This window comes from Micropterus salmoides, unplaced genomic scaffold (assembly GCF_014851395.1).
Source record: "Micropterus salmoides isolate LMB-PRFRI ecotype aquatic unplaced genomic scaffold, ASM1485139v1 Ms_hic_scaffold_7, whole genome shotgun sequence".
NCBI lineage: Eukaryota > Metazoa > Chordata > Actinopteri > Centrarchiformes > Centrarchidae > Micropterus > Micropterus salmoides.
Window position 1 is genome coordinate 13,235,831 of NW_024044459.1, and position 24,534 is coordinate 13,260,364.

Genomic DNA, 24,534 nt, shown 5'->3' on the forward strand with positions numbered 1-24,534 from the left:
GACGTTGATATCTCAGTGCATTAAGTTTTCCCTTTGGCCATCACGAGAAGGATTACGCCACCAGTCAAGATCTATTTGTTTACGCAAATCATCACTTGATAGGCCAACCCGCACCCACTACCTCGGCTGAATATATCAAACAGGATGAGGGCGTCCTGCAGTCAAATTGTAGCTGGCAGCGCGATGTCCATCACACAACATAATGTACTGTGCTGTATTCTACGAAGTTCTGAAAGAATATCCACATTTAGACAATGTAGGTTAATGTGGAAGTTGATTAGATTAGGCGGATGTTTTGCAACTGCAGTTTATGAGGCATCATGATTATTGCAAACATGGGTCAGATTCTTTCTATTTTAAACCTTTGGATTCTTTGCCAAAAGGTTCCCCTCAGTGCAATACAAGAAAGGAAAAATATAAAAGTCAAACTTCTAGCACAGCTTTAATAATTTAGCAGTCTTCCACAGAACTAGGAACTCATTTGGAGGAGGACAAAAGGCACTTGTGCATCGCCCTGGTCGGATCAAAGGCAAATCATTAATTCTGAGCCCCCTGTTGTAGTCAGATCTGGTGTTTTATTGCAACTAGATTTCCTTAAACTGCCTTCAGAGTCAAAGAGAGTGCTGAGACAAAGCAATTCTATTTCTCCTACAAGGGCACTGCTGAGCCCAAGTTTAAATTGAATGCCCCAAAATAACCATTTAATTATGTGGCTATCGGAGAGGCTTTCATGTTTTCCAAATGAATCAGGGTGAGTACGATAACCAATGCTTTCATCGATGCAAAACTGAAAAAAAGTCATCCTCGCTTCTGTCAAAAATTGATAGGAAGCGACTGAAATGAGCTCATGTGCCAGAGACATTAATTATATTTCTTATAATTACGCAGAATATCCCCAGATCACCCCGATCCCGGCCAGATAAATTTAATCAGTGGACAAATTGAACGGCACATGCAGTGTCCATATCTTGATGAAGCAGTCGTTCTGAGGCTGGTAGATGTCTTAGTTTTAAATGTTTTACTGTCAAGGTATGGTCAAACACAAATTAAAATTTTTAAGTGAGGGTTTTCATCTGAATAAAAATATGAAGCAATAGCTGCAGGGCCATGCCATCAGTCTATGAATGTGTGTGAATGATTAGTTACTTTCTGATGTGCAGTTGGCACCTTGCATGGCAACCACTGCCATCAGTGTGTGTGAATTGGTGAATGTGACATGCAGCGTGAAGCGCTTTGAGTGGTCGGAAGACTAAAAAGGCGCTATGCAAGTACAGTCCATTAACCATTTACCATATGTATATGACTCACAACACTACAATCATCACTCTCTAACAAGTTCTCATATATATTGATTTGTAAATATTCGCAGCACTGCAACACATCCGGTGACTTGTACTTGAACTCTGCTTGTCAGAGCAAATCTGTCATTGAGTGAATGGGTTTGTGATTCATTTCATGAAGGCTGCCTATAGCTAATTAATTACTTGCACTGAATACATAACAGATCACCTCTCCATGATGAGGAATAAGGCTGACTTTGAAGGCTGAAAAGTTAATTAAACTGGGATTGTGGAGGACTTGCCCTGCTGATGGCACAAACTTGATTGATTCATTGATTATTTATGAATTTACAAAACAACATATTACAGTAAATTGAGGGCACTGATTTCCAACGTGGTCTCCACATGTTAAAATCCAAGAACAGTAACACATAGTATATAGAATTACATGACAAAGTATGATTTATGTCTTCAATCAATCAAACTTTATTTCTAAAGCACATTTAAAAGAACCAGGTTGACCAAAGTGCTGTACAGTGACAGTGTAAATAGACAAAATACAACACCAGACAAATACAACATACAGTTCTCATGCCAGATTAAAAGCCAAGGAATAGAAATGTGTTTTAAGTCCCGATTTAAAAACCGGAAGGCTTGGGACCAGTCTGACATGAAGAGGCAATTCATTCCACAGTCTCTGGGCTGCGACTTAGAAAGCTCGATCCCCCTGCTCTTGAGTTGTGTTTTAGGGACAACGAGAAGAGACTGGTTCGCAGACCTTAATGACCTTGAAGGAGCATGTGGCTATAACAGATCAGTGATATAGACTGGAGCTAGTCCATGAAGGGCTTTAAAAACAAACAATATAATCTTAAAATCAATCCCAAAATTAACTGGGAGCCAGTGAAGAGAGGCAAGGACATGGGTGATGTGATCTCGCTTACGAGTTCCAGTAAGGAGACGAGCGGCAGCATTTTGAACCAGTTGTAGTTGAGAGAGGGAGGCCTGGCTAACACCTACACACAGAGCATTACGATATCAAGGCGTGTTGTGATAAATGCATGTATAAAAAGGACTTAAGTTTAGTAAGACACCTAAGTTGAAAGAAGCTTGCTTTCACAACCGAATTGATCTGCTTCTCCATTTTAAAATCACAATCCATTTTTTATTTCCAGGTTTGTTACAACAGACTTAACATAAGGTCTTAACAGGTCTAACGGTCTACATGCTCTGTGAGGCTGTATTTAGGTGCAGTGCTTTGAGCTAAATGCTAATGCTAGCATGGCAACATGAATTGTGACCTGATGATATCCTAGAGGAAAAGATAATGGATCACCAAGGAGAGTAACAAATGTGAACCTCATGGTGGCGCTAGAGAAAAAAGGAGATCACCAAAGTCATTAGTATTCATGTCTGGAAACTAAAATTTTCGGAAAAAATTTCAAAGCAATTCACTTAATAGTTGTTGAGAAAGTCTGGACCAAAATGGTGGACCGATCAACCAACATTGCCAAACTTAAAACTCGCTTGGCTCAAAACTAATGGTCAACATAGGTCCAATTTATCTTAACACTAACTTTTACTACCTAAAAATAAGTACTCATATCAAAACTAACCGACAATTAATTAATAAACATGTCTTTCTTTAAGGGACAGGCACCTTTTTCCAGGAAAAACACCTAAAATAACAAACCCAAAATGAATCAGGAATAACTCCTCAACCATTTGGCCTAGATGCACAATTCTGGTCTCCTTTGAAAGGTCAGATGCTAAGGAATATAAATCCATTGTACATTCATATATTTATTTTACCATTACAGACTACATGGAGATCCAATAAAGAAAAAATATGATATTTTTTCATCCTCGTCTGGTTTAAAGCAATAAACCATCAAAACCATCATAAGGTAGCTTATAATGCAACTGAATATCTTCTAATAAACATAGAATGCAATTGTAACTGTAAATTTGATGAAAATAAACTAAAATCATACAATATTTTCAAAATATACCAGGCCAATGTCCATATTTTGGCAATATTTACTATTAAAATGTTGACTTTTATTGGGAGATATCTTTAAAACACCTTTTCTGTCCATACAACAAAGTTCCAAATAATAAAACATTGAAATATCGATAAAAACTGTGAATCTTCGTCAACATTCCTGTCACCCAAAGCACACCCATGCTTTACAGGCCTGTAGATTGAGAAAGGAACATCCCACAGTGATGGGGGGGGGGGGGGGGGGCATCAATCAATCCGGTTTGAGCAGACCTTTTATTTGGCACCCTGCGGCCACAAAATGGCGAAAAAGATGGTGTGTTCCAAAGCGACACGTTTCCTCTCTGCAGAAAAGACGACAGGAGGCAAGCAGCTCCCAGGTATTGCGCAATAATCAAGATGGCGCCCGCTGAGACTCGGAACAACAAAATAGGCAGATTTAGGACTTAAAACGGCGAAGATGAAAGTCAGCGATTCGACCACAGCCCGGCTACCCCCGGTACCTCAGCTAGTTCATCAGCAAACCCCCAAACTACTCGAACAATCTCTGGCAAGACAAACTGGTCACTGAATCAGCAATGCTGTTGCTTAACAGCATCTGCAAAGTCATTTCTACACCGACAGCTACTGAATCGCTTACACTGACCTCATTTAACATTTGCCTAATGACAGGCTGTTGCTAAACTTAATTAAGGAAAGAAATGAGCCATTTCCAGAAACCAAAGCAACAGAAACACCAATCTTGTGGTGTTTGGGCTGTATGCTGATGCCACGTGAAAATGATAACTTTCTTTAATGATTTTCTGTAGTCTGCAAATATAAAACTGCACCGTAGACCTATGCTTTGCTGAACTCACTATAATTTGAGAGATCATCCACTTATTGATGACAAAGATAAACAATTATGTTTTGCTGTTGCTGTGTTGTCATGTCGGGCTGTTTCTAAGGTGGCGAGGGCTAAGGAATTCTAAGGTGATCCAAGTTTGCTAAAAGGATCATATCTCCCATCTCCTCTCAATGTGATTTGGCCTGACAGAACAGGCGATTTCTACTCTACTTCTCTCTCACTCCGGGAATAGCGACAAACCTGTCAGCTCCATTTGTCCTAATCAGTTCTCAGTGGGATGGGCCGGCTACCCGAATGTCATTGGGAATAACACTCACACTTGGAAGTAGCACACTGGGAAGATAAGCCTTTGTAACGACAGTCTGTACCCTCTGCACAGCTCTCTACCTGCTACACTGTCACTCTTTGACCCTGATGTTGACCTTGACATGGCAGCGTCTTCCACTGCTCAGTAGCAGCTTGTTGCTTGGCATTCCTGATCTATGTACATCTGATGTGGCATTAGGGTGTATGCCTCTGGCAAAGGTAAAAGTTAAAATTTAAAGTTTAAAATTTAAACTTAAACATCAATAAACCGTGTTACTTTGTCACATTCTCTGCTAAAGCCCAACTCTACTATTGAGAAATACTATAAAACAAAGGAATAGAATTGAAGCAGACACATCCTCACGAGACATCCAGTGCTAAAGGTTTTGTGACGTTGGGTCACGGGCCAAGTTGGGGAACTACTGTAGCTGGGAAGCTAATGGCTAACATGATGGCTGAACAATTAATCTAAATATTATTGAAATCATGGCATGTCCATGTGCAATATCTAAATCACAGGAACTGCAATATTTTGATAATGGTAAAATGCATTGTGGTACGACGGAGTATTAGGGCCACATTAAGGGATGAGCATGAAGATTTTTCATTTATTTAGCATTTCGAGAATAAAGTTGAAATGTCGAAAATAAAATCAATATGGTGAGAATAAAGTTCGAGTACAATTTCGAGATCACAGACGCAGCTTTTGTTTCAGTTAAGAATACAGTTGCTCCTCTAGAGAAACTCACCTTTACATTCCAAGGATGTCACCCACCCATAGGCCTATGTAGCTTACATGGCAGCTGGCATGGCGGACAGTCACTCTAACGTGATTTGATGGAAAAAAGGAGTTGACTTTATTCTCTTCATTTCAACTTTATTCTCGATATTTTGACATTAAGAAATGCAAATATCTACAGCAAAAATAACATCATCATTTTCATATCTTTTTTCAGTGAAAATGAAATGCAAAATTACCATTCCCACTGTCTGTCAAAATAGTTGTAATATTATTTTCTTTTGCACATCGTATAGCCCTAGCTGACACATTAGCAACATGTTAGCACTAATCAGCCCTAATGCCTCTCCGAACTTCTTTGTCTCTGTGTATCCAAAGAACAATAGGCAACGTGATAACTTCAAGGCTCCTACATTTAGCTGAACTCCCAGCTCCAATGTGGGAAAATGAGCCAATGTATAACAGATTTTCTGAACCGACAGATGCATTGAGATGAGAATGTGTTGGATCCTTGTATTATATCTTGTTTCTGTGAAGGTGCTAAACTGTTAAGGGTGCTTTACTGTCTGTGACACTGTGTCCTTGCTGCATTAAAATCTTCCCTAGAGCGGCTATAACTGCACTAATGACTAGTTGTTATATGATATGTCAAAAATTGGGAGACACTGGTATTGATCAACAAACCTGTCAACCCTCAGATATAGTATAGTCATATTACTGTTAAAATGCAGTAAAAATTATATTATTGCTTTAAAAAAGCATGCCGCAAAAATGAATTCCAGCTGGTGGGTACATTTTTATGAACGGTAAAGCACAAGGCAAAATGGATTCATTATTTATGGCTGAATTTTGGAAAACAGGAATAATAAGGCTTAAGTGTTAGGACTACTTAACTTAGAGGTTTAGTGGCATAAATTCTTAATGTAGACATTTTGTGGCTGTTTGAAGTATTTCCTATCATTGATTAAAAAGCCAAGGCAGCTAAAAACAAATATTTCAAACTCTCAACAAACAACAGTTCTCTGACACAATTTCTCCAGAAAGTTTCTAACAGAGTACCAAATGCGAAGCAGACCAGTCTTTCACCTAATATGAACCTTAAAGGTGTCATAGTTTTTGGAATCACTTGTCATTGCATGACATTTGGTGTCAAGAAGCAACGGCAGAGGTGAGAGCGAGGCGGAGGAGAGGAAGTAATGCAGCGGGCCAATTAATTCCTCCGCTCCCATCTCCAATTGCATTTGTGACATCAACACCACCACAGTTTGCACCCTTAGCCCTGCATCAGTTATGCAAATGGCAATTTCACATGAATAGCAGACTGTCTTCCTGAAATGAGGATGGGCAAGCAGCGAAAATGAAAAATGGAGGAGGAGGCTGAGACGTGGGAGCCAGTCAGCCTTGAAATGATTTAATTTAAGTGATGAGGAGTTGACTTTGATAAGTTTGCATTTTAATAATGAACACTATGACCGCTTCAGGAGTCCAGTTACAAAAAAGTAGCATACTTGGCAAAAAAGACAAAAAATAGATCAACAAGGCTGACAGTCACTGTAAGACAAAACTGAAGCTGAAGCTCATTGTCTGAATGTGTGCGTGCGTGCGTGCGTGCGTGCGTGCGCGCGCGCACATGGATTTATAATAAATAAGATGCTCCTGGGAGTTTTTTGACTGTGGAGTTAGATTTGCTGCCAGTGGAAAAAGGCTTCGGTCTATTATGTAGGATTTTTCAGATTTTTCAATATGCCAACTGTGGGCTGTGTATGCATATTTAATGAGGCATATGCCTCAGTGCGATTTTAGACTGAGAAGGATTTCAGTCTACTGTCATTATGAATGATTGTGCTTCCTCGTGGCACATTCCAGTTGGATGTGGCAATAACTATGTCTATCCCCCAAAGCACCACTGATCTTATTATGATTAAGAGTTTTTCAGCCGCAATATATTCAAAATCTGTCACATTATATCATTTATGTTGGGGTTGTCACAAACTTTCATCACACATGAGTGTATATGTGTAATTATGTAAAAAGGTGTTAAAAAAACAGTTTCAGTGCATACTGTATGTTAAAGGGACAAACACGATAAAAGATGACAAAACAGGTTTCTCTCTCGCAGGGACGGGTGTTAATCCTGTCAAGTTCAACTTTGGTACAACCGGCACCGGACGTGACCATATTTCACAAGATAGTCCTGCCCTAAAGCTTATATACAGACGTGTTTCTGTGCAACATCATCACAGAGATACGCGCGCAACCAGGGGGAACAATGTTAGGCAAGTTACTCAGAAATTGTCATTTTTACTTATTACTCATTTAAAAAGTAACAATATCACCTTACTCATTACTGGGTATTAAAAGTAAATAGTCACGTAATGTGATACGTTAAAATTAGTTTCAACGACCCCACCCCATCCTTAAAAGTGACGGAAAACCTGTTCAGCAGTGCATTTTAGAAATTAATCCACTAAAAAATAACCTGAGGAGTCAACAACCAGCCGAACTGAAAACTCTGCAGCCTCTCCGACCAGAGGATGCTGTATCATATAGAGATGGATATGGGCTATATAAAACTAATAAAAAACAAAGCAGGTCCCTCCCGACATTTTAGCTAATCGCATATTCATAACAGCATCAATGAGTATGATTTTTACGAAAAAATAACTTTTTAACGCCTGTATCTGAGATTTTTTAAAAATCAAGCAAGTGTCTCGACTTTAGAACTAACGTAACGTTACTTTTTTATACATGCGTTTATAAGAGAATTATTCAGTGCTTTTAGAAAACATAAAATGTTGCTTAATGCTGCTCTGTCTTCAACGGAAGACAATGTTCTTTGCATCTCTGAGTGTGACACAGCTAGGCCTAATGGCAGGACTTACAGGTGTGGAAAGAACGCCTCTCTCTATCATTCTCCATTCTTCCTTTAGCTTTTTGGCTAACAGCTGACTAACAACATAAGGTCCGGTGTCGCTGACCTGCAACCCTTGTTATATTAATATGAGAACGAGAGATCCAACTCTGAAATGGCAGTTTATTATTAAGTCATTTTTTAAATTATTTGCAAACAATGAGTAATCTACGTTGACGGTAAAAAAAGAATTAAACAATTTATTTTTATTATGCAGCCTGCTACCTGAATTGTAGACCACTATGCTTGATACTCTAACTAAGTGCAATGAAACCTTTGCAAGTGAAAACTTTATCAGTACTTTATCAATTCTTCAACCAGTATAAATACATAAGCATGTAGAAAGTTGTATTTTAGTCTGCTCTGTCCACGGTCTCTCATACTCACAAACACAACATGCTAGCTCTGCTAATAGCTAATTGTTACAAAAATTTAAAACAGAAGCTATCTCTCTGTGGTCTGACTGTTTAAATTAGTTTGCCACGTATCTTAAAATTTGATAAAGCAGGCAGTGGATCACATCAGCAGCATAGGGAGGAGGAGGAGGAGGAGGAGGAGGAGGAGGAGGAGGAGGAGGGGAACGACATGAGAAAGGACTGACACTGACTGAAGAAAGAATGTAGAACACAGGCGTCACTCAGTATTTTGATGTCAGGAATATGATTTTTTTATTGACATTTTAGATTTGCTCCCAGTGAGAGATTATTGAGTTTAGATAGTGACTTTGCTGTCGTAAACTTTACTGTTGCTGCTTTGGAAACAACATTTAGTTATATTTAAAATATTCAATTCAAAATCTGAATGTATTCGTTGTTTATCAATAAGAGTCGAAGTATCGATAAGATCCTAACGATATCCGTCCCCACTCAAAAGAAAATGGCAGCAGGTAAAGATAAAGTTCATGATTTAGCCCTCACAGCACAGTGTCCTTGTTCTGATTCATTTACTTTATTATTTATAAAAGTTAAACAGGACAATTAACTTTAGTCTTGTTATTTGATGACCACTAATAAATAAAACAATTTGTATAGAGGCAAGTAAAAAAATGGATTTCGGGCAATTTCAGGTCAAAATGAACTAAATACATCATTATTGTTATATACTGATGGGAAGTACTGAAATATCCTTAATATCATAATAAATAGTTCCGGGTCATCTTGTCCCATACTTTCATAATTTGAATTACAGCTAGTTACTAAATGTCAAGATTTATTTACATCAGTTATACAAGTGAGAAACAGGCAGATCTTTTAAGTCAAACTATTCAGTGATAGTATCTATGTGAATAGGAATTATATATTGGGCCTTTAAAGGAAGTAAAATCTATCATCTTTGGCTTGCTTACAATTTGAGTCTGTTTTTGTTTCCATTCAGTGTGGGCCAGATGATTAGTAGTTAAAGTTGAAAGTTGGCTCATATCTTTTTCATGTCCAGCGACATGCCTGGTTTGTGAAGATCTAATAGGTCGTAATGAGCGAGTGGCCCCTCGTTCTCAGCCACCACACTCATTGGTAATGAATCGCTCAAAGGAATAGGTCATCTCTGACTGTCTGTAAGATTTACTACCGTCCATTTCAAGTAGAGCCAATAGAGGACAAAGGAGTGTTTCACCTTCTCTCTCATTGTCTATTATGAGTTTATTCAATGCTGTACATTATGTGCCTACATATAATTCAATTCCCTTTGGCCAAAACTCAAGAAAGGATTTCTATTCATAGGCCAGAATATGATATTCAGTAAAATGTAATAACCTCGGCTGCCCCAGTGTCCTGAAATGGACAATTTCAAAATGTCACTCACAGAGTCTCCCCTCATATCTTTATTTCCTTCCTTTTTTCCTCTTTCCTTTCCTCATTTTTTCCTTCTCTCTTGTCTTTCAGACAGTTATTACAGTCGTGCTTTGCACTGCTGTGATATTGATTTCCATCCCACCTCGCATTGAAAATAATAACTATTTCTCCTTTTCTATTCTCATTTTCCTTTCCCTCTCTGTTTCGCCCTGTTTCTTTCACACAATACAGAAGCCGATTACATAAAGCTGCTTGTTACTGGACACACTCCTAACAATCCACACTATGTGTTTTTTTCACACAAGCAGATACACATTTCTTTACGAGACAAAATGTAAGAAACCACAGTTTGTGTTCTTTGTCTTTTTATTTCTATTCAGTTGAGTCAGCGTTAACCTTGTTGTGTACTGGTTCTTCAATGTCAGAAAAGTACACAATATCTCCTTTTAAAGCCTTTCACCAAGGTTAAGCTGAGCAGCAGCCACAAGAAAACTGAAAGTCCATTGAAGTATTTGAGACAACATCTGTCTTTATGTGTTACTCACATCCCCCAAATAAAGCAGAGTAGCCAGAACATGGCTTGTCTATGTACAGGGCCAAAGCTCTTTGAGCTAAGAAACCCCTAATAAGGTTTGAAAGACTAAAGCTAGTGTTTCTTGACATTTTCTATAAAGAACAAAAAAACAAAGACCCTCAGAGTCTGTGTCAACCAAACTGCTAAGGAAATATTTAACCTTTTACAGGAGTAATCTTTACATTTCTGTGTCTCTGTCTTTACATTTTAGAGATACTTTAGGCATTGGTAATGATTCCTCACCTTTATGTCTCCATCAGTTCTATTTATTCCTGCAGAGTCTGCACTGAGAAAACTGACAACATGACAAGCACACACACATCTTGTGAACAAGCAACGCGCATGTTAATGCACTGACATTTAAAGAGTCATGGCATTCAATTTTACCATAACTGAAGTGCAACCAGGTGCAGAGCAGATCCATAGTGCTCTAGTTCAGTCTAGATTTGTATCAGTTCAAATTCCAGTGAACAAGACAGTAACTTTCAAACAGGTCTAATGCTTTTCCCCATGTTATAATTATGGAATTAAACCAATTCAGGCGTAAAAACTATGGCTCAAACTAAATCAGTTTACCCTTCTCTGCTATTGGAGCAGAAAATTTCTCTTTACAGAATGACAGATTACATTCTTTCCTTATGTTTTACCAATGCAGATTGAACATCTACATCTTTCCACAAAGCTTTAATAAATTATATTTTGTTGTGACTGTCAATGCTTGGATTTGGAAAAGAGACTGACTAAACTACTTAGTAAAATTTAGAAGCACTGAGTAGTGTTTCCCTTTCCTACTTGTTCTATGGTGTCTTACTGGGCATTCAGACCAAACGCAATTTAATCCCCGCGTCGCTTTCCACACGTGGGTTTTATTGCTGGAGCACCGCCGAGGGTTCACACACAATGCAATCATGTGAATAAACGCAACCTGCGATTACAGCAGTGGTATGAACTAGAGGGAATTATTCTACCTTATACTCCACAGCATTTATGCTTTACATTTGGTGTCAAAGTGGCAGAGCACATGATAAGCTAAGAAAATATGATGCTTAGTGAAATGTTGAAAATGATCACAGACAGAAATTTGTTGGCCTTTTTTTTAATCTGAGATTATCCTCAGATGACAATTTTAGTATACAAATTAAACTGTATAAAATACCTCAATTAGAAAATATTATACTGTAGGAAATCATTAAAATGAAATAACTCAGGCTATTTCTTTACATTTTATTTTATATTTTTAATGCAGAGCTATGCAATGTCTAACATATATGAATGAAATAAGCATGCACTCCGGTGTAACGCCGGTCACACCTGCACCTTAGTACAGAAGTGAAAGAATATGTAGGATGTAGAGGAGTCAAAGATATGGCTATGCAGATGGTCAGATACCTTGATAATGTATCATACAGGGATACAAATAACCAGGATACTTTTGTTCCAGGTAAATGTTGTATTATGGATTTGAACCAGTATAATGTAAAACAATGTGTGAGTAAACGTGAATTAAATTAACATATCATTCAGGCATTTGGCTATAAAAAGGTCAGGGGTGTGTGGTTGATGCCAGTTGATGTATGGCCTAGATCACCAAAATGGTCAGACAACGGCCTGCCCCCATCAGATTGTCATTACACTTGACCTTTCAATGTGTAAGCATTGTTTTTCCCCCCAAACTAGAAAATTATTTCTGGACTTCATAAAAAGGTTACACATGTAAATTTGCTATGCAGGATATGAGACTTCACAATAGCCAGCAGCTGCAGGAGGAAGGCAGCGTGAGGCGTAGAGGTGGACCACAGGCTGAGAACTGTGATGCCCGAGGGGAAATTTCACAGCAGCACTGAGCTGATGTTTGAAGGAAAGGGTTAACTCCCAGCTCTCTGCTTTCATCTTCAAAAATGCTGCTGCTGCTTTCCAGCTCTGAAGGAGTTATTATGTTGAACCCCCCTATGGCGCAATGTGCGTCATTCTCCATATGGACTGTGTGTTTGCCTTCATGTGTGCATAGGTAGGCATCTGCACATGCAAGCACATTCTGTTGCATTTATTCCTGTAAGAACTAAATATCCCCAAAAGAAGAGACATAAGAGGTGAGGTCCACACTTCCTCAAGGTTTGTTATTATTATGGTTATGATATTGTGATGAAGGTCAAAGGGTAACTTTTTTAAAATGAACCCTATTTTTCCTTTCTTTCTTCCTGCTTTTACAGTGTATCTTATCTACAACATCTAACATTGTTTTGAAAAGTACTATATAAACAAAGTGTTTGTGTATCTCTGTGACTAATTAGAAAAAAATTATTTTAAATTGGTCCAGTATTGAGTGAACAATGTAATCCTTGGAGGCAATTGTTCCGTGTCAAAGTATGTCCACTAAAAAAGTGGACCCCCAGAGGTCCTGGTTCCAGGGAGTCCCCAGCAAAAAAAATCGTTCATTTTAGACATAATCCATCCATAAGTAACACAATGACAGAATTTATGACGGTCATCCACTTATAAATATATATAATATAAAAAATCCAATCAAATTTGGGACCCTTAGGCAAAATCTTATCAAATGGGGGTCCATGGGTCTAAGTTGTGTCTGTTTAGGTGTCCTTAACATGAAAAGGACCGCTGCACTAAAGTACTTGTTTTGCTGCTGACAGGCTCAGATTGTAATTACAAGTGTCTGACATAATTGTGGAAAGGATCACTATACATGTTGACTTTTTTTAAAGAGTAAGATTTTGTTTAACCAGAAAAAGTCTCTATAACGCTCCTGTCAAAGCCACCAGACACCCTTTACAAAAATAGCAATTTTACCTTTCTGGTCTACTGCTGCCTCGATCAATTAGTTTGTGTTATTTTGTGACTTTGGTGTTTTTAACCCTTTAAAACACCAAAGACGCAATAACACATTACAAACCAACAGACTGAGGCAGGGGTAGACCAGCAATTCCCGCGTTCTGCAAGGCAAAATTACTGTTTTTATCAAGGGAGTCTGGTGGCTTTGTTTGGTTAAACAAAAAGGATCTTACTCTTTAAAAGGTATGTCTCTGCAACACACTTGTAATTACTATCTGAGCCTGTCAGTGGCAAAAACAAGCACTTCAGTGGACGTACTTTGACGGGGTGCAATTGTCAGAAAGGATTGCATTGTAGCCCTGTTTAGCTGCATCCGATTGCAGTGCCCTCGCTCAGTACTGGACCAATTTCAAAAATGTTGTCCCACTTCAGTCACATAGACACAAAAAAACAGGAAAATAGGGTCCAGGTTGACAGTATACAGCATACTAAAATGTGCTCTGAAAATGACTCTGAATTACTTTTTAGTCTGCTTTTGTTTCAGTGCTAACATTTAAAAATCCATTCTTCAAAATGACAAATTAAAGGTTGTCTATGTCTTCATGATGGATTCAAATTGCTTCTAAAGTCTCACATTTACACAAGCTGTCTTCGCCGCTTGTTCACAGCAGCCATTGTTGGTATTCTGAGTTTGTCATTTTTATTTATGTTTTATTCTAGCTTACATTGTCTTCATGTTGCCTGCTTGCCATGGAAAATAAAACTATGAACGATACGAATCCGCAACAGTTGCACATAGGTTTGTCGGAGTCCATGTGTTGATTCTGTTCAGGCATGTTACCCTTCATTGCTAGCATGTTGACGCCTTTAGGGGTTTTGATATACTAAACCACTGGATACAGTAATAATAATGCATCAAAGGATTCAGAGCAAATCCATCCTCTCATTTCATAACCCCCAAAGAAGCACACACTCAATCATGAAGTATGTATGTGACAACAAAAAAAGGTTGGATGGATTGGTTGGTTCGAGCCATTGCTACTCATCATGCTTGGACTATGTCAAACATCTATCACAAGTTAGTACTCAAGTGCAGCATATTGTTTCCCAGAATCAATTGGAGTGTTATTAAAGCTAAACTAATTTGTGCGCTAAGGTGAGCCTTTGTGAGGCAGAGACGAAAGTGAAATTTTGGAAATGTCAAAGTGAGCTTTAAAAGCCAGAAATATCACCTTTTGAAGTACTTGTTGAGTCATTGGCATTTATCTATAACACATTTACCCACACACCCTGATATATTACAGTCATTTTTGTGCTATAGGCCAGTGAATGTCTTTCTTATTTTACCTTTTATGTGCTGCCGTTATGGCTGTCAGTGTTTTGGGCCTGTTGATAAAGTGAACAAACCCTTTCAGTGAATCCTCCTCTAATAATACACATTTGTTCTACATTAAGACAAACAGACTCTAGTCTACACTGCAGCAGTACTGGATTTAACTCAAGTATAATAGCTACATGTAAAGACAAATATGGATGGTGACAGTGGAATGGTAGAAGCAACCTGGTTTCTCTGACCACCACAGGTTGCCTTTACTTTGGAATACATGACAGTGCCACTTAATTTCCACTAAAGACCAGCTCAAAGTAGTAGTATTGCAAGTGCGATATAATGATGATATGATAAAGATGTGATATTTGCTAGGGCCTGTACCAAACAAGCAAGTTCCCTTGCACCTGGTCAGTATGATTTGTAGGCCGGGGCAGCTCTTGTGACTCATTTCATCTTTATCAAAGAACTGCAGCTACGTTAAGTTTTGAAAGAAAAAAAATTACACAGATTACAAAAGAAAACTTAATTCTTAAGTAATAAAAACCCTCAATACAATACACTCAGTAGTTTTCCTGCTACAGGCTTACTTGGTCTTTTATGACCGGTAGCTTAAGGTGGCTAATGTTATTTAATGATAGAAATTTTGGATATTACTGAATTAGTTCACTGACTGTAAAACCTACATAGTTTATATATCAACAGGCCGCAGCTATCCTGCAGTGATCCCTCAACAGCCACTGAGGCTCTTTTCCAACAAAAGTTCTAGTTGCAGCAGACCTAAATCATTTATGCTACTTTCTGAACTGTATGACTGAAAATAGGATTTAATTAGAATGTTTTTTTCTTGAATTATTCCTCTCAGAGTTGGTTTCACACCGACACATTTGAAATCCTTTTAAATTCTTATTATTTTTGCTGAGTCATTCAGTGTTTGTTTGGGGGAAACTGGGGACGTTCCACACATCTTAAAACTCATGAAACACTTTCAAACCCCATTGGACAATCTCAAAAATGCTTGATCTTCAAGCTATAAACAACTCTGTCTTTGTTACTGAAAGACTCATGTTTTATTAAGAGGTTTTCACCCAAATAACAAATTAGCAGTCTTTGCTTCTGCATCACCCTGTTCTTTTCCCAACAACAAAAAGAAACGTCTGTCAAAAACCTGGGCGTGTTGTTTGATTCAAAGCTTAATTTTGAATTGCATATTGGCAGAGGAGGACATATTGCACATAATGCAGCAACTAGACTAACAAAAAACAAGAAACGAGAGCATATTACTTTCCTTTAAATATCTCTATATTGGTTTGTATTGTTTATATTTGAATGTATGAGTTTTTATGGCTAACCTTTCTCACGTATTCATTTATGACTTTGCACTTTTTCACTGTGTAAATTCTGGTTTTTAGTGCCATATAAATAAATTAAAATATTATGATCTTTATTGTTATCTTGGTTTCCTTAAATGCCTCCTAATGCATAACTACAGTACATGCTATGATAGTGTTCTTGGGTGTTAATCATGTGACACTGGTTAGATTCAAATGGTTTAGCTGTGCAAAGATCAATGCTAAATAAAAATCCATTCCAGCAATTAGCACCTCTGTATCAGCTCCTGTTCCTGTGACAAACACAGTGCATCCTGCTGTATAACACACTGGAAGGACGCAAGTGTTAAGTTACTAGCGCTGGTTTGATTCAAACGGATCATCTATGTGGGAATCAATATCAAATGTGAATCCATTTCAGTGATGAGTCCAATTCCTGCCTGGGGAGTCGGCATCATCCCCTACTCTCTTGTCAGCATGCCTCAGCAGCTGCATCCTGTGTGCTGAGTAATATGACACAGACACAGTGAGGGCGAGTTAACGCACACGGAAAAGATACTGCGAGAGGGAAGGAGAGAGACACTGATGTGAGGAGAGGGAGACAAGTCGGGTAAAGATACTCGGCAATGAAGAGAGCAGAAGCACAGAGAGAGAGAGAGAGAGAGAGATATTTAATGGCAGCCAAACCCCTCGTGCACCACTAAATCATGTCTGTCAAAGAGAGAGAGATGCTTCATCCCTGGGGCAGCTCCTACTGCTACTCCTTGATGTTTTTGAGACTCTATATCCTGTATTCATTTAGGCTCAGGACATTTTAATGCCTGAATTTCTCTGTTCGTTTTGACGATTTCCAGCGTGCTTTGGCACAGACGTGGCAACTTTATAAATTCAAGTGAATCGTTTCCATCAAAAAGGATATTTCTTGTTTATTACAACTCGAAACAATTGGCTTAATTGCTGATCGTGCTGCCAATGATTAACAGATTGTTGTCAACTATTGAATGAATTGACAACTATTTTCATAATCAATTAAGTGGTTAGTAATTTTTTAAGAAAAGAAGTCTTAATTCTCTTTTTCCATCTTCTTAAATGTGAATATTTTTTTGGGATTCTTTTCTCCTCTTTGACAGTTAACTGAATTTATTTGGGTTGTGGACAAAACTTGGACTGTGGGAAAGACTGATCGACATTTTTCACCATCTTCTGACACCTGATAAACCAAACTAAACAATTAATCGAGAAATTAATCGATACATTAATTGTCATTGAAGTTGCAGCCCTAATTGCTGAAATGATTTCTGATGGGGCAAGGAACGCAAGCGGTCAGACAATCATGCAGGTTGTAAACATACCCCCACATTAGTGTTATTTGGAAGGGGGTTAACAGTAAAATTATTATTACCCAAACTGTCCATTCATAGTTTATAGTAGAAAGACTTCCAAGTAAAACTATGACTCGTTATACTTACTAATGTTGTGTACTTACAGAGCTTTCCTGTTGCAAAATGGTAAACACTACAATACCCATGAGCCTTAGTGGTAGCAAATTCAAAAGCTTTGCTGTCGCAGATGAGAACAAAACACGGCTGCCAAATGTAATGCAAAACTGACCCAGAATCCAAAAGTGAATTCACTTCAGCTGCAGATTGTATTGTCATTTTCCACAGCAGCACAATATATAGCTTTCATCTGCTGCTAGCTGTGAACATTTCAGATTTTTGAGCTTGATAATTGGATATCTGTTACTGTAATGCACCTTGGGAATTGTAGTTAATATCTTATTCTTATCTGAAAAAGTTCTTTGACTTTTTATCAAAGAGACCAGATTTTTCTAACGCAATTGTTCATAATGTTTCAACCGGGAGAGTTTCATGCAGATCCAAGCCATAGTAGAGCTCCAACTGTTGGTCACTTAACACTGACTTTACTTAAAGTCCAAAATAACTCCCTTTTACTCCAATACTGTAATTTCATGTACACTTACGTTGAGTTTTACCTCAAACTACTTCCCCCACTCAAAGTGGTTAAGATAATCTGGCATGTTAACGCCATGTCTGATCTTCTGACCTTGTGTCTTTTCTTTCCCTGTAAGACTTTGTTATAATAATGTTGTTGTATTCCCAGATTTATTATAACAGATAGAATGGCAGAAACAATTTGGAGAAGAAAAACCCTAAGGACTCTTTATTTACCCGTGGAAGTCATATGAAAATATTTCAAGATAGTGCTAAACAAGCAAGGAATACATATTTTTCCCACCCGATTGCCTCTCAAAGCCACAGTCCCAGGGTTTTACTTCAGACCACTGATTCAGTCATCAGCCCTCCTCTTACCCAGTTCCCTAAAGTCACCACAGCAAAATGTGAAGAGTTCTTCAATCACTTCAGTCACTTAATAATAAAACAGAGGAGACAAAGCTACAAATGTCTCCCCCATCATGTGAAATATCTCGCCTGTCCTAAGCTGGTTCCTTTGTTCACTCATTTTCGCTGCCATGAAATCCTCTTCTTGCACTCTAGATTTCTAGCCCACCTGGTTTTTAAAATGTGTTTCATTCACACCATTGAACCTAATATTCTTTCCATTATTAACTCTTATCTTTCCAGTGCCACTTTCCCATCTAATTTGCTGAAAAAGTCAACCCTTTAAAAACATTTTTATGCCAAAGCTTCACTTTTCATCACAGAGTTTAGAAAAAAACATTTGTAATCAATTTTTTTTGTGAACAAAAGCATATTTGAACAATTGCAATCTGGCTTTTGTTCATTTCAAAGCACTAAAATCCCTCTAATTAAAGTGCTCGCTGCTCTCTGCTGACTCTGCTTACTGTGTTGTTTTAAACCCGCTTGATTTGACTTGTGTGTTTGACACTGTTGACCAATCAATTTGAACCGACCATTTGTAAAAATGGGTTGGTATCAAGGACACAGCTCTTGATTGGGTTCGCTACCTTTGTGATAGGGGTGTCATCCACACCTGCACCCCTTGTATCCCCTCAATTTTAGATCCACTTTTACTATCCATTTACATGTTGCCACTGGGTCACATATCTGAGAAAACGCTATATTGATTTTCATGTGCATGCTGATAAATCAATCGAAGTCAGACTTCTCTGTGAGCTCCTCTACAATCCAAACTTGGTTGTTTATCATCAAAGGTACAACGAGTCTGCTCGCAGTCTAGGGGGTTCAAACCTATCATTTAACAACCAAGTTGCAAAATTATGCTTCCTTCAGCTAAGGACAATATCTAAAATTAAATCATTTCAAACAGCTGCAGAACTTGAGAAAGCAATCCAGGCCTTTATTTCGGTCTTGGACGACTGTAATTCTCTTTAGTCCAGTGTGAGACAACTTATAGTCTGTGCCTTTGAGCTTGGGAACTCCCTGCCTGGGTTTCTCAGGACATCTCTGTAGCGTCTCTCATGTCACATCTTAAAACTCTTACTTTTATTGAGTTGCCTTTTTAAAAACTATGACTGTTTCCTGTTTTGATCTATTTATTATTATATTTGATAGCATTAATTCGGTACAACACTTCTGCAATAAGTATTCTTACAATGATCCGATTCAACTTTGTCGTAATTTTTCAGGTCGTAGTTAGATTTCTCTGCATTCTATTCTGAAAAGTTCCCTTTATTTTGTCCACCCTGCTACATATTCCCACTGGTGCTGTCAGTGTACAAGCCCCTCCAAACCCCTTTTCCTCTCTTCCTCGTTAAACCAGCATCTGCTGAGGTAAGAGGCCTAAAACCCCCTACATCACACACATACACACACTTTCCCCCCTCCCTTGCACTGCATTCTCTCGAGCCTGCCATCTGCCACAGAGTTGGACAAGACCCCACTAACATGGCAGCCACACACACACACACACGCCCGCGTGCAAAAACACACACACACACAACCTCACTTCAAACCCTTGCGATTGCTGGAAAACATTTTCAGTACAGATGCACATGAATGCACACAATACACTCACTCACGCACACACACATACTACACGACCCAAAGTTAGCCAGGCTGAATATTTAATGAGGAACCCCCCATAAACAAAACAGCTTGCAGGGTCATAATGGTTTCGAGTGAAGCCCCACCCCGAAGCACAGAGCAAGTGAACTCCTCCCCTCTACTGTGTGACTGGCCTGAAGAGGAGGAGAGAGGAAGGGCAGAGACGGGAGGACAGAAGGAGAACAACAAACTCTAATTACTCCTCTGTGGCTCTCGAGCCCCTCCAGCACTTTCGTTTCGGGAGTTAAAAGAGAGAGAAGGAGGAGAACAGAAAGGAAAAGCGAGGAGGGTGATAACAGAAAAGAGACCCGTGCTGATTGAACATGAAACATCTCCCCGTGGCTCCCTCTCTGTCTCCTCTCTTCTTTCCCTCTCTGCTTGTTGTACATAATGCCCCCTCACTTTCACTGCAGTTGTTCATCACCCCTCGGTTATCCATAGTGAATAATGATGTTTCCTCTTGGAGAGAAAGAGGCAGAGGAGGAAGCCTAAGGCAATGCATTCTGATGGTCTAAGCATTCCCCAGTCACCCTCAGCTCGGGCAAAATCAACAGTCTAGCAATGAGGGAGAGAGGACGACTGAGCCGCCTCCTGCATCCATATTCTCTGGGTGTTGTTATTGTTGGTTGTGTTTTACTCATTATTTACAATCTGTATCCCCCACAAGTCCCTCTGCATTTTACCCTCCTGCAAATACACAAGGAGGCGGGACGATAGATGAACAGTGGGTGACGAAGACGCTGCTGTCATCTTTCCCAAACAGACCCGGGCAAATTAACTACATTATGTCTGCTCTCTGGGGATGTTGCCTCTCGCCTGCCCCTGCCATGCTCGTCACTGCCACCCGGTCGGAGCCCGTGGAGGGGGCAAAGACACTTGAGAGGTTCCTTCCAAAATAAGCTGAAGCTGAAGAGACAGCTGGGCCCCACTCCAGAGTCTCCGGCTATTTGAAAAAGGCTGCTCAGTTCATGGCAGCCAGCCACAATACATTTAATTTTTTGTGGGATTATTTAGTTTGTTTCTAATATTTTTACTTTATGTTATTATTTTACTATTTTTTGTCACTTTCTCCAAATAGATTTGAATCTCTCAACTGTACCAGGCTATGGTTGACTGACAGGAAAATTGAGGTGGTTTGAAGTGTTTTTTTTTTTTTTTTGTCATATCCCACAAGCTAATAAAATCCTTCATAACCAGGCCATGTGCAGCATTATGGTCCTGCTGTAATAGAACCCATTAAAGACACATTATCTGGTTCAGTGTGTCTCTCCACTGCCTGTGCTGATGTAGGATGAAATGGGCCATTCTAATCCTCATTAACATAGCTAATTTCACATAAGAGAAAGTTGATTGTGGGTGTCAAAACCATTCAAGGCACTAAAAGCATCATTTGATATGTAAGTACGCATGCGCAAGTGTGTATTTCTGTATGTATGGTTGTGTAAATCTGTTTGAACATTTACTAGGTGTTCTGTTACATATACTGTAAGCCTTTTTCATAGGCAAAGCAGTGTGAATGCCACTATAGTATAGTATTTGACAAATAGGCAGAGCAGGCAGAGCAGTGCATGATCAAATGGATAAAGTTGCCAGAGCCAGCAGATGACAGTTGGCCGTGCACACAGGAGCCAAGATGGGATTAAAAGAAGGGATAAGGAGAAGAAAGGGCAACAGATATTCATCCTTCCCTCTGAGTCTGTAAGGGCTACAGCTAACCTTTGGTCTGAGGGATGAAACAGGGGGGAACAAACGTGACATGTTGCTCCTTCAACACAAAGCCATGTCACCGGGGAAAGAGGGGACAAGTCTGACATTAGAGGCATGACAATGCTGCCACATGACCTTTAAAGGCGACAATTAACTGAACGTCACACTGTTCATGCCAGCTGCGTTTGGCTGTATGCCGCATGTGTCCGACTGCATACAAAAACGAAGAGAGATCATTTAAGTGTTGGTGATAAATCAACACCAAAGGCATATTTTGAGTTTTTAACCTCTTAAAGGGCCCTGGTTCACTGATTTGTAGGTCAAAAACTGGGCTAAAGTTTTTAGGATGGGTTAATATTGAGGATGTTGTTTCAACGACAGTAGCTGGTTCTAAAAACATGATAAAATATAATCACTGAAATGCTGGTTATATGCCACCTGGACATTTAAAATAATTACTTTTCAATCACATTTTCCTCTTCAACTAGACATCTAGTCTTTTAACCTGTTATTTATTCTTTGGGTCTAAACTGACTTTAGGTGATTAACTTGTTCTTTGTGTGACATGAAGAAACACCAAATCTGAATGTCAAAGAAATATCTTACAAGAGATGCTAGAACCTTTGGGAATTGAATGTCTTGTATGCTAGTGTCTTTGCACACAAAAGGAAACCGACTGAAGTTACACAAGTCACTCAAAAAATCAGCGTCCTTCTTCGCTATCACTCCACAAACACCTGCTGATGTTTTGTGTAAACAAGCATGTGCCAAAATGGGTAATCTTTTACTACTCTCAGTGAAGCAGCTGGATAGCAAAGACATTTCAAATTAGAGTGAAAAAGACACAAGATGTGTTTGTTCTTTGATTAGAAAATAGAGAACTCACTTGATCACCCTCCTGCGGGCGGTGATGCTGGCCACGATAACGCTCTCCGGTCTCGGGGTGGCCACAGCCTTGAAAGTCCCTTTCCAAAACTTCTCAAAGAGCTGCTTCTCTTCCAGCTGGTAGAAGCCCGCAGTGCTGCCCTGCGATCCCAGGGATGGAGAGGGGCCACTGGGACCGAGCTGGATCGAACATGGGGGCTGCATCTGTGGTTCTTCGTCTCCAAACCAAACCAACAGAGTCTACACGCTCATGGAAAATCGCACTCGCACTGGTTGTTGCTCAGGAGCTGTCCAAGTACTGAATCAAACCATGTAAAGCGCAGCAACTGTATTGCACCGTCTTCTCCTCTCGCAGCAGCAGGTCAATGTGTCAGCGCGTCTGCCTGCTTCTCACTCTTGAGGGGGAGCGTGGGGAGAGGGACAAAAGCTGACCCTCTCCAACTGGAGGCTGGGTATTGTTCTCTCAGATGAGGGAAGGAGGGGTGGGGGAGATTGTGTTTCTCTCTCCGCCTCTCCTCCTCTGTCACATCTGCTGCTTTTTGGGATGGGGTCTGGGTCGGGGTTGGGAGTCGGAGCGCTCCTTCCTTCCCTGTGTGCTCCCGTCGGCAGCTTCACACAGAATTAGGCATCACTCACAAGAGCCGGAGCATGTTTCAGTCCCGAGGAGTGATAGATCAAGTGGTTTTCTTGTTGCTGGAGTGCAATGTTTTAGTGTGGATTTGATTGTACACCTATGCGCGCTGGCTCAGGGCTGACCAGGTGTCAAGGCAAGTGATGCGCCGTGTCTGGGGGCAGGCGTGAATGTGAGCTGGAGAGTGTGTGAGTGGAAATCGAGTGCGGAGCTCAGCTGAGAGTGGCTTGTTTTGTGTCTCTCAGCCTGTGACGTCAAAGTTGGGGGCAGGACGCTGGGGAGAGGGACACCTTCTGTCATCCTCCCTCTCTCTCTCCCTCTGTCTGTGTGTTACACTTGACTTGCTCTACTATACCCTTGATTAGGTTCTCTTGTCATCCTGACGTGTGCCAGCTTCAGTTTCTCTCTTTCTTTCCCTTTTGTCTTCCTCCTTATGTCTTTCTTTCATTTTGTTCCTCTTCTTCCCTCCCTTACTAGAGCTACAGCAACTATATTGCTAATCAATTGCTAATGGGAATTGCTAATCTTTTTAAGCACAAACTTCTTCAATGTGAGGATTTCCTGCTTTTCTCTTTAAAAAAAATAAAATGTAAATGGATTATCTTTGGAGTTTTGGGCTGTTCTGGACAAAACAAGACATTTGTAAATGCTACGTTCGACTCTTGGAAGCCGTGATGTGTTTTCTTGACTATTTTCTGACTTTTAAAGGTCAAACGATTAATCAATAACGAAAATAATTTGTTTCAGCCCTACAAAAAACGTTTGCCTGAATGAGATTTCAAGGCTTTCTAGGTGTTTGTCAATCTTCTTTACCCGTGCGCCGAGTATATCTGTAGACAAAATAATGTAGACAAAAGAAACACTCAGAAACTCCTCATCCTCATTTTGTGAGTGACAGAAGGAAAACCTACCAGATACCGCCAGCTTTTTCCAGATCTCCCAGTGAACCTTTCTGTAATGTGTTATGCTGCTGTGCAATGTATTGCCTTTTTACGTCTGTTATATTGAACTTACCACCACCATGACTATTGTTGATGGTGAACGAGGCCAATGTTCTGCTAGGACCAATGATGTCTTCGTCACCATATAGCTGTATGTGAAGACGTGTTCTCTTAGCAGCTGCTCAGTTATCAAATATTGAATGATCACTGTAGGAGCAATATATTGTATAATGCAACAAAACAAAAGTACAAAAATGAACAAATATGACCACGTAGTTTCATTAACTTTCTCACCCAGCCTCATCAATAATTGAGCATTTTTATATTAATGTATTGATTGTGTAAGTGTGTAGGATGGCACTACTGTAAGGTGCTGCGATTGTCTATTCCCCAAATATAGTTGATTATTGACATGTCTACTCTACATGTAGTCTGCAATATGTTGTAAACTCTGCTAGTCTTTCTC

At 39.5% G+C, this 24,534-nt stretch overlaps 1 protein-coding gene across 1 annotated transcript in view; it reads right to left on the reverse strand.

The window, feature by feature from the left end:
• The window catches only part of srrm4 (serine/arginine repetitive matrix 4), a 68,167-nt gene extending 44,851 nt beyond the window's left edge, over positions 1-23,316 (reverse strand). Inside the window, exon 1 of the mRNA XM_038703652.1 lies at positions 22,498-23,316. Within this exon, the coding sequence (XP_038559580.1) occupies positions 22,498-22,700 (203 nt within the window). The 5' untranslated portion in view covers positions 22,701-23,316. The remainder of the gene's footprint in view (positions 1-22,497) is intronic.
• Positions 23,317-24,534: the final 1,218 nt, after the last annotated feature.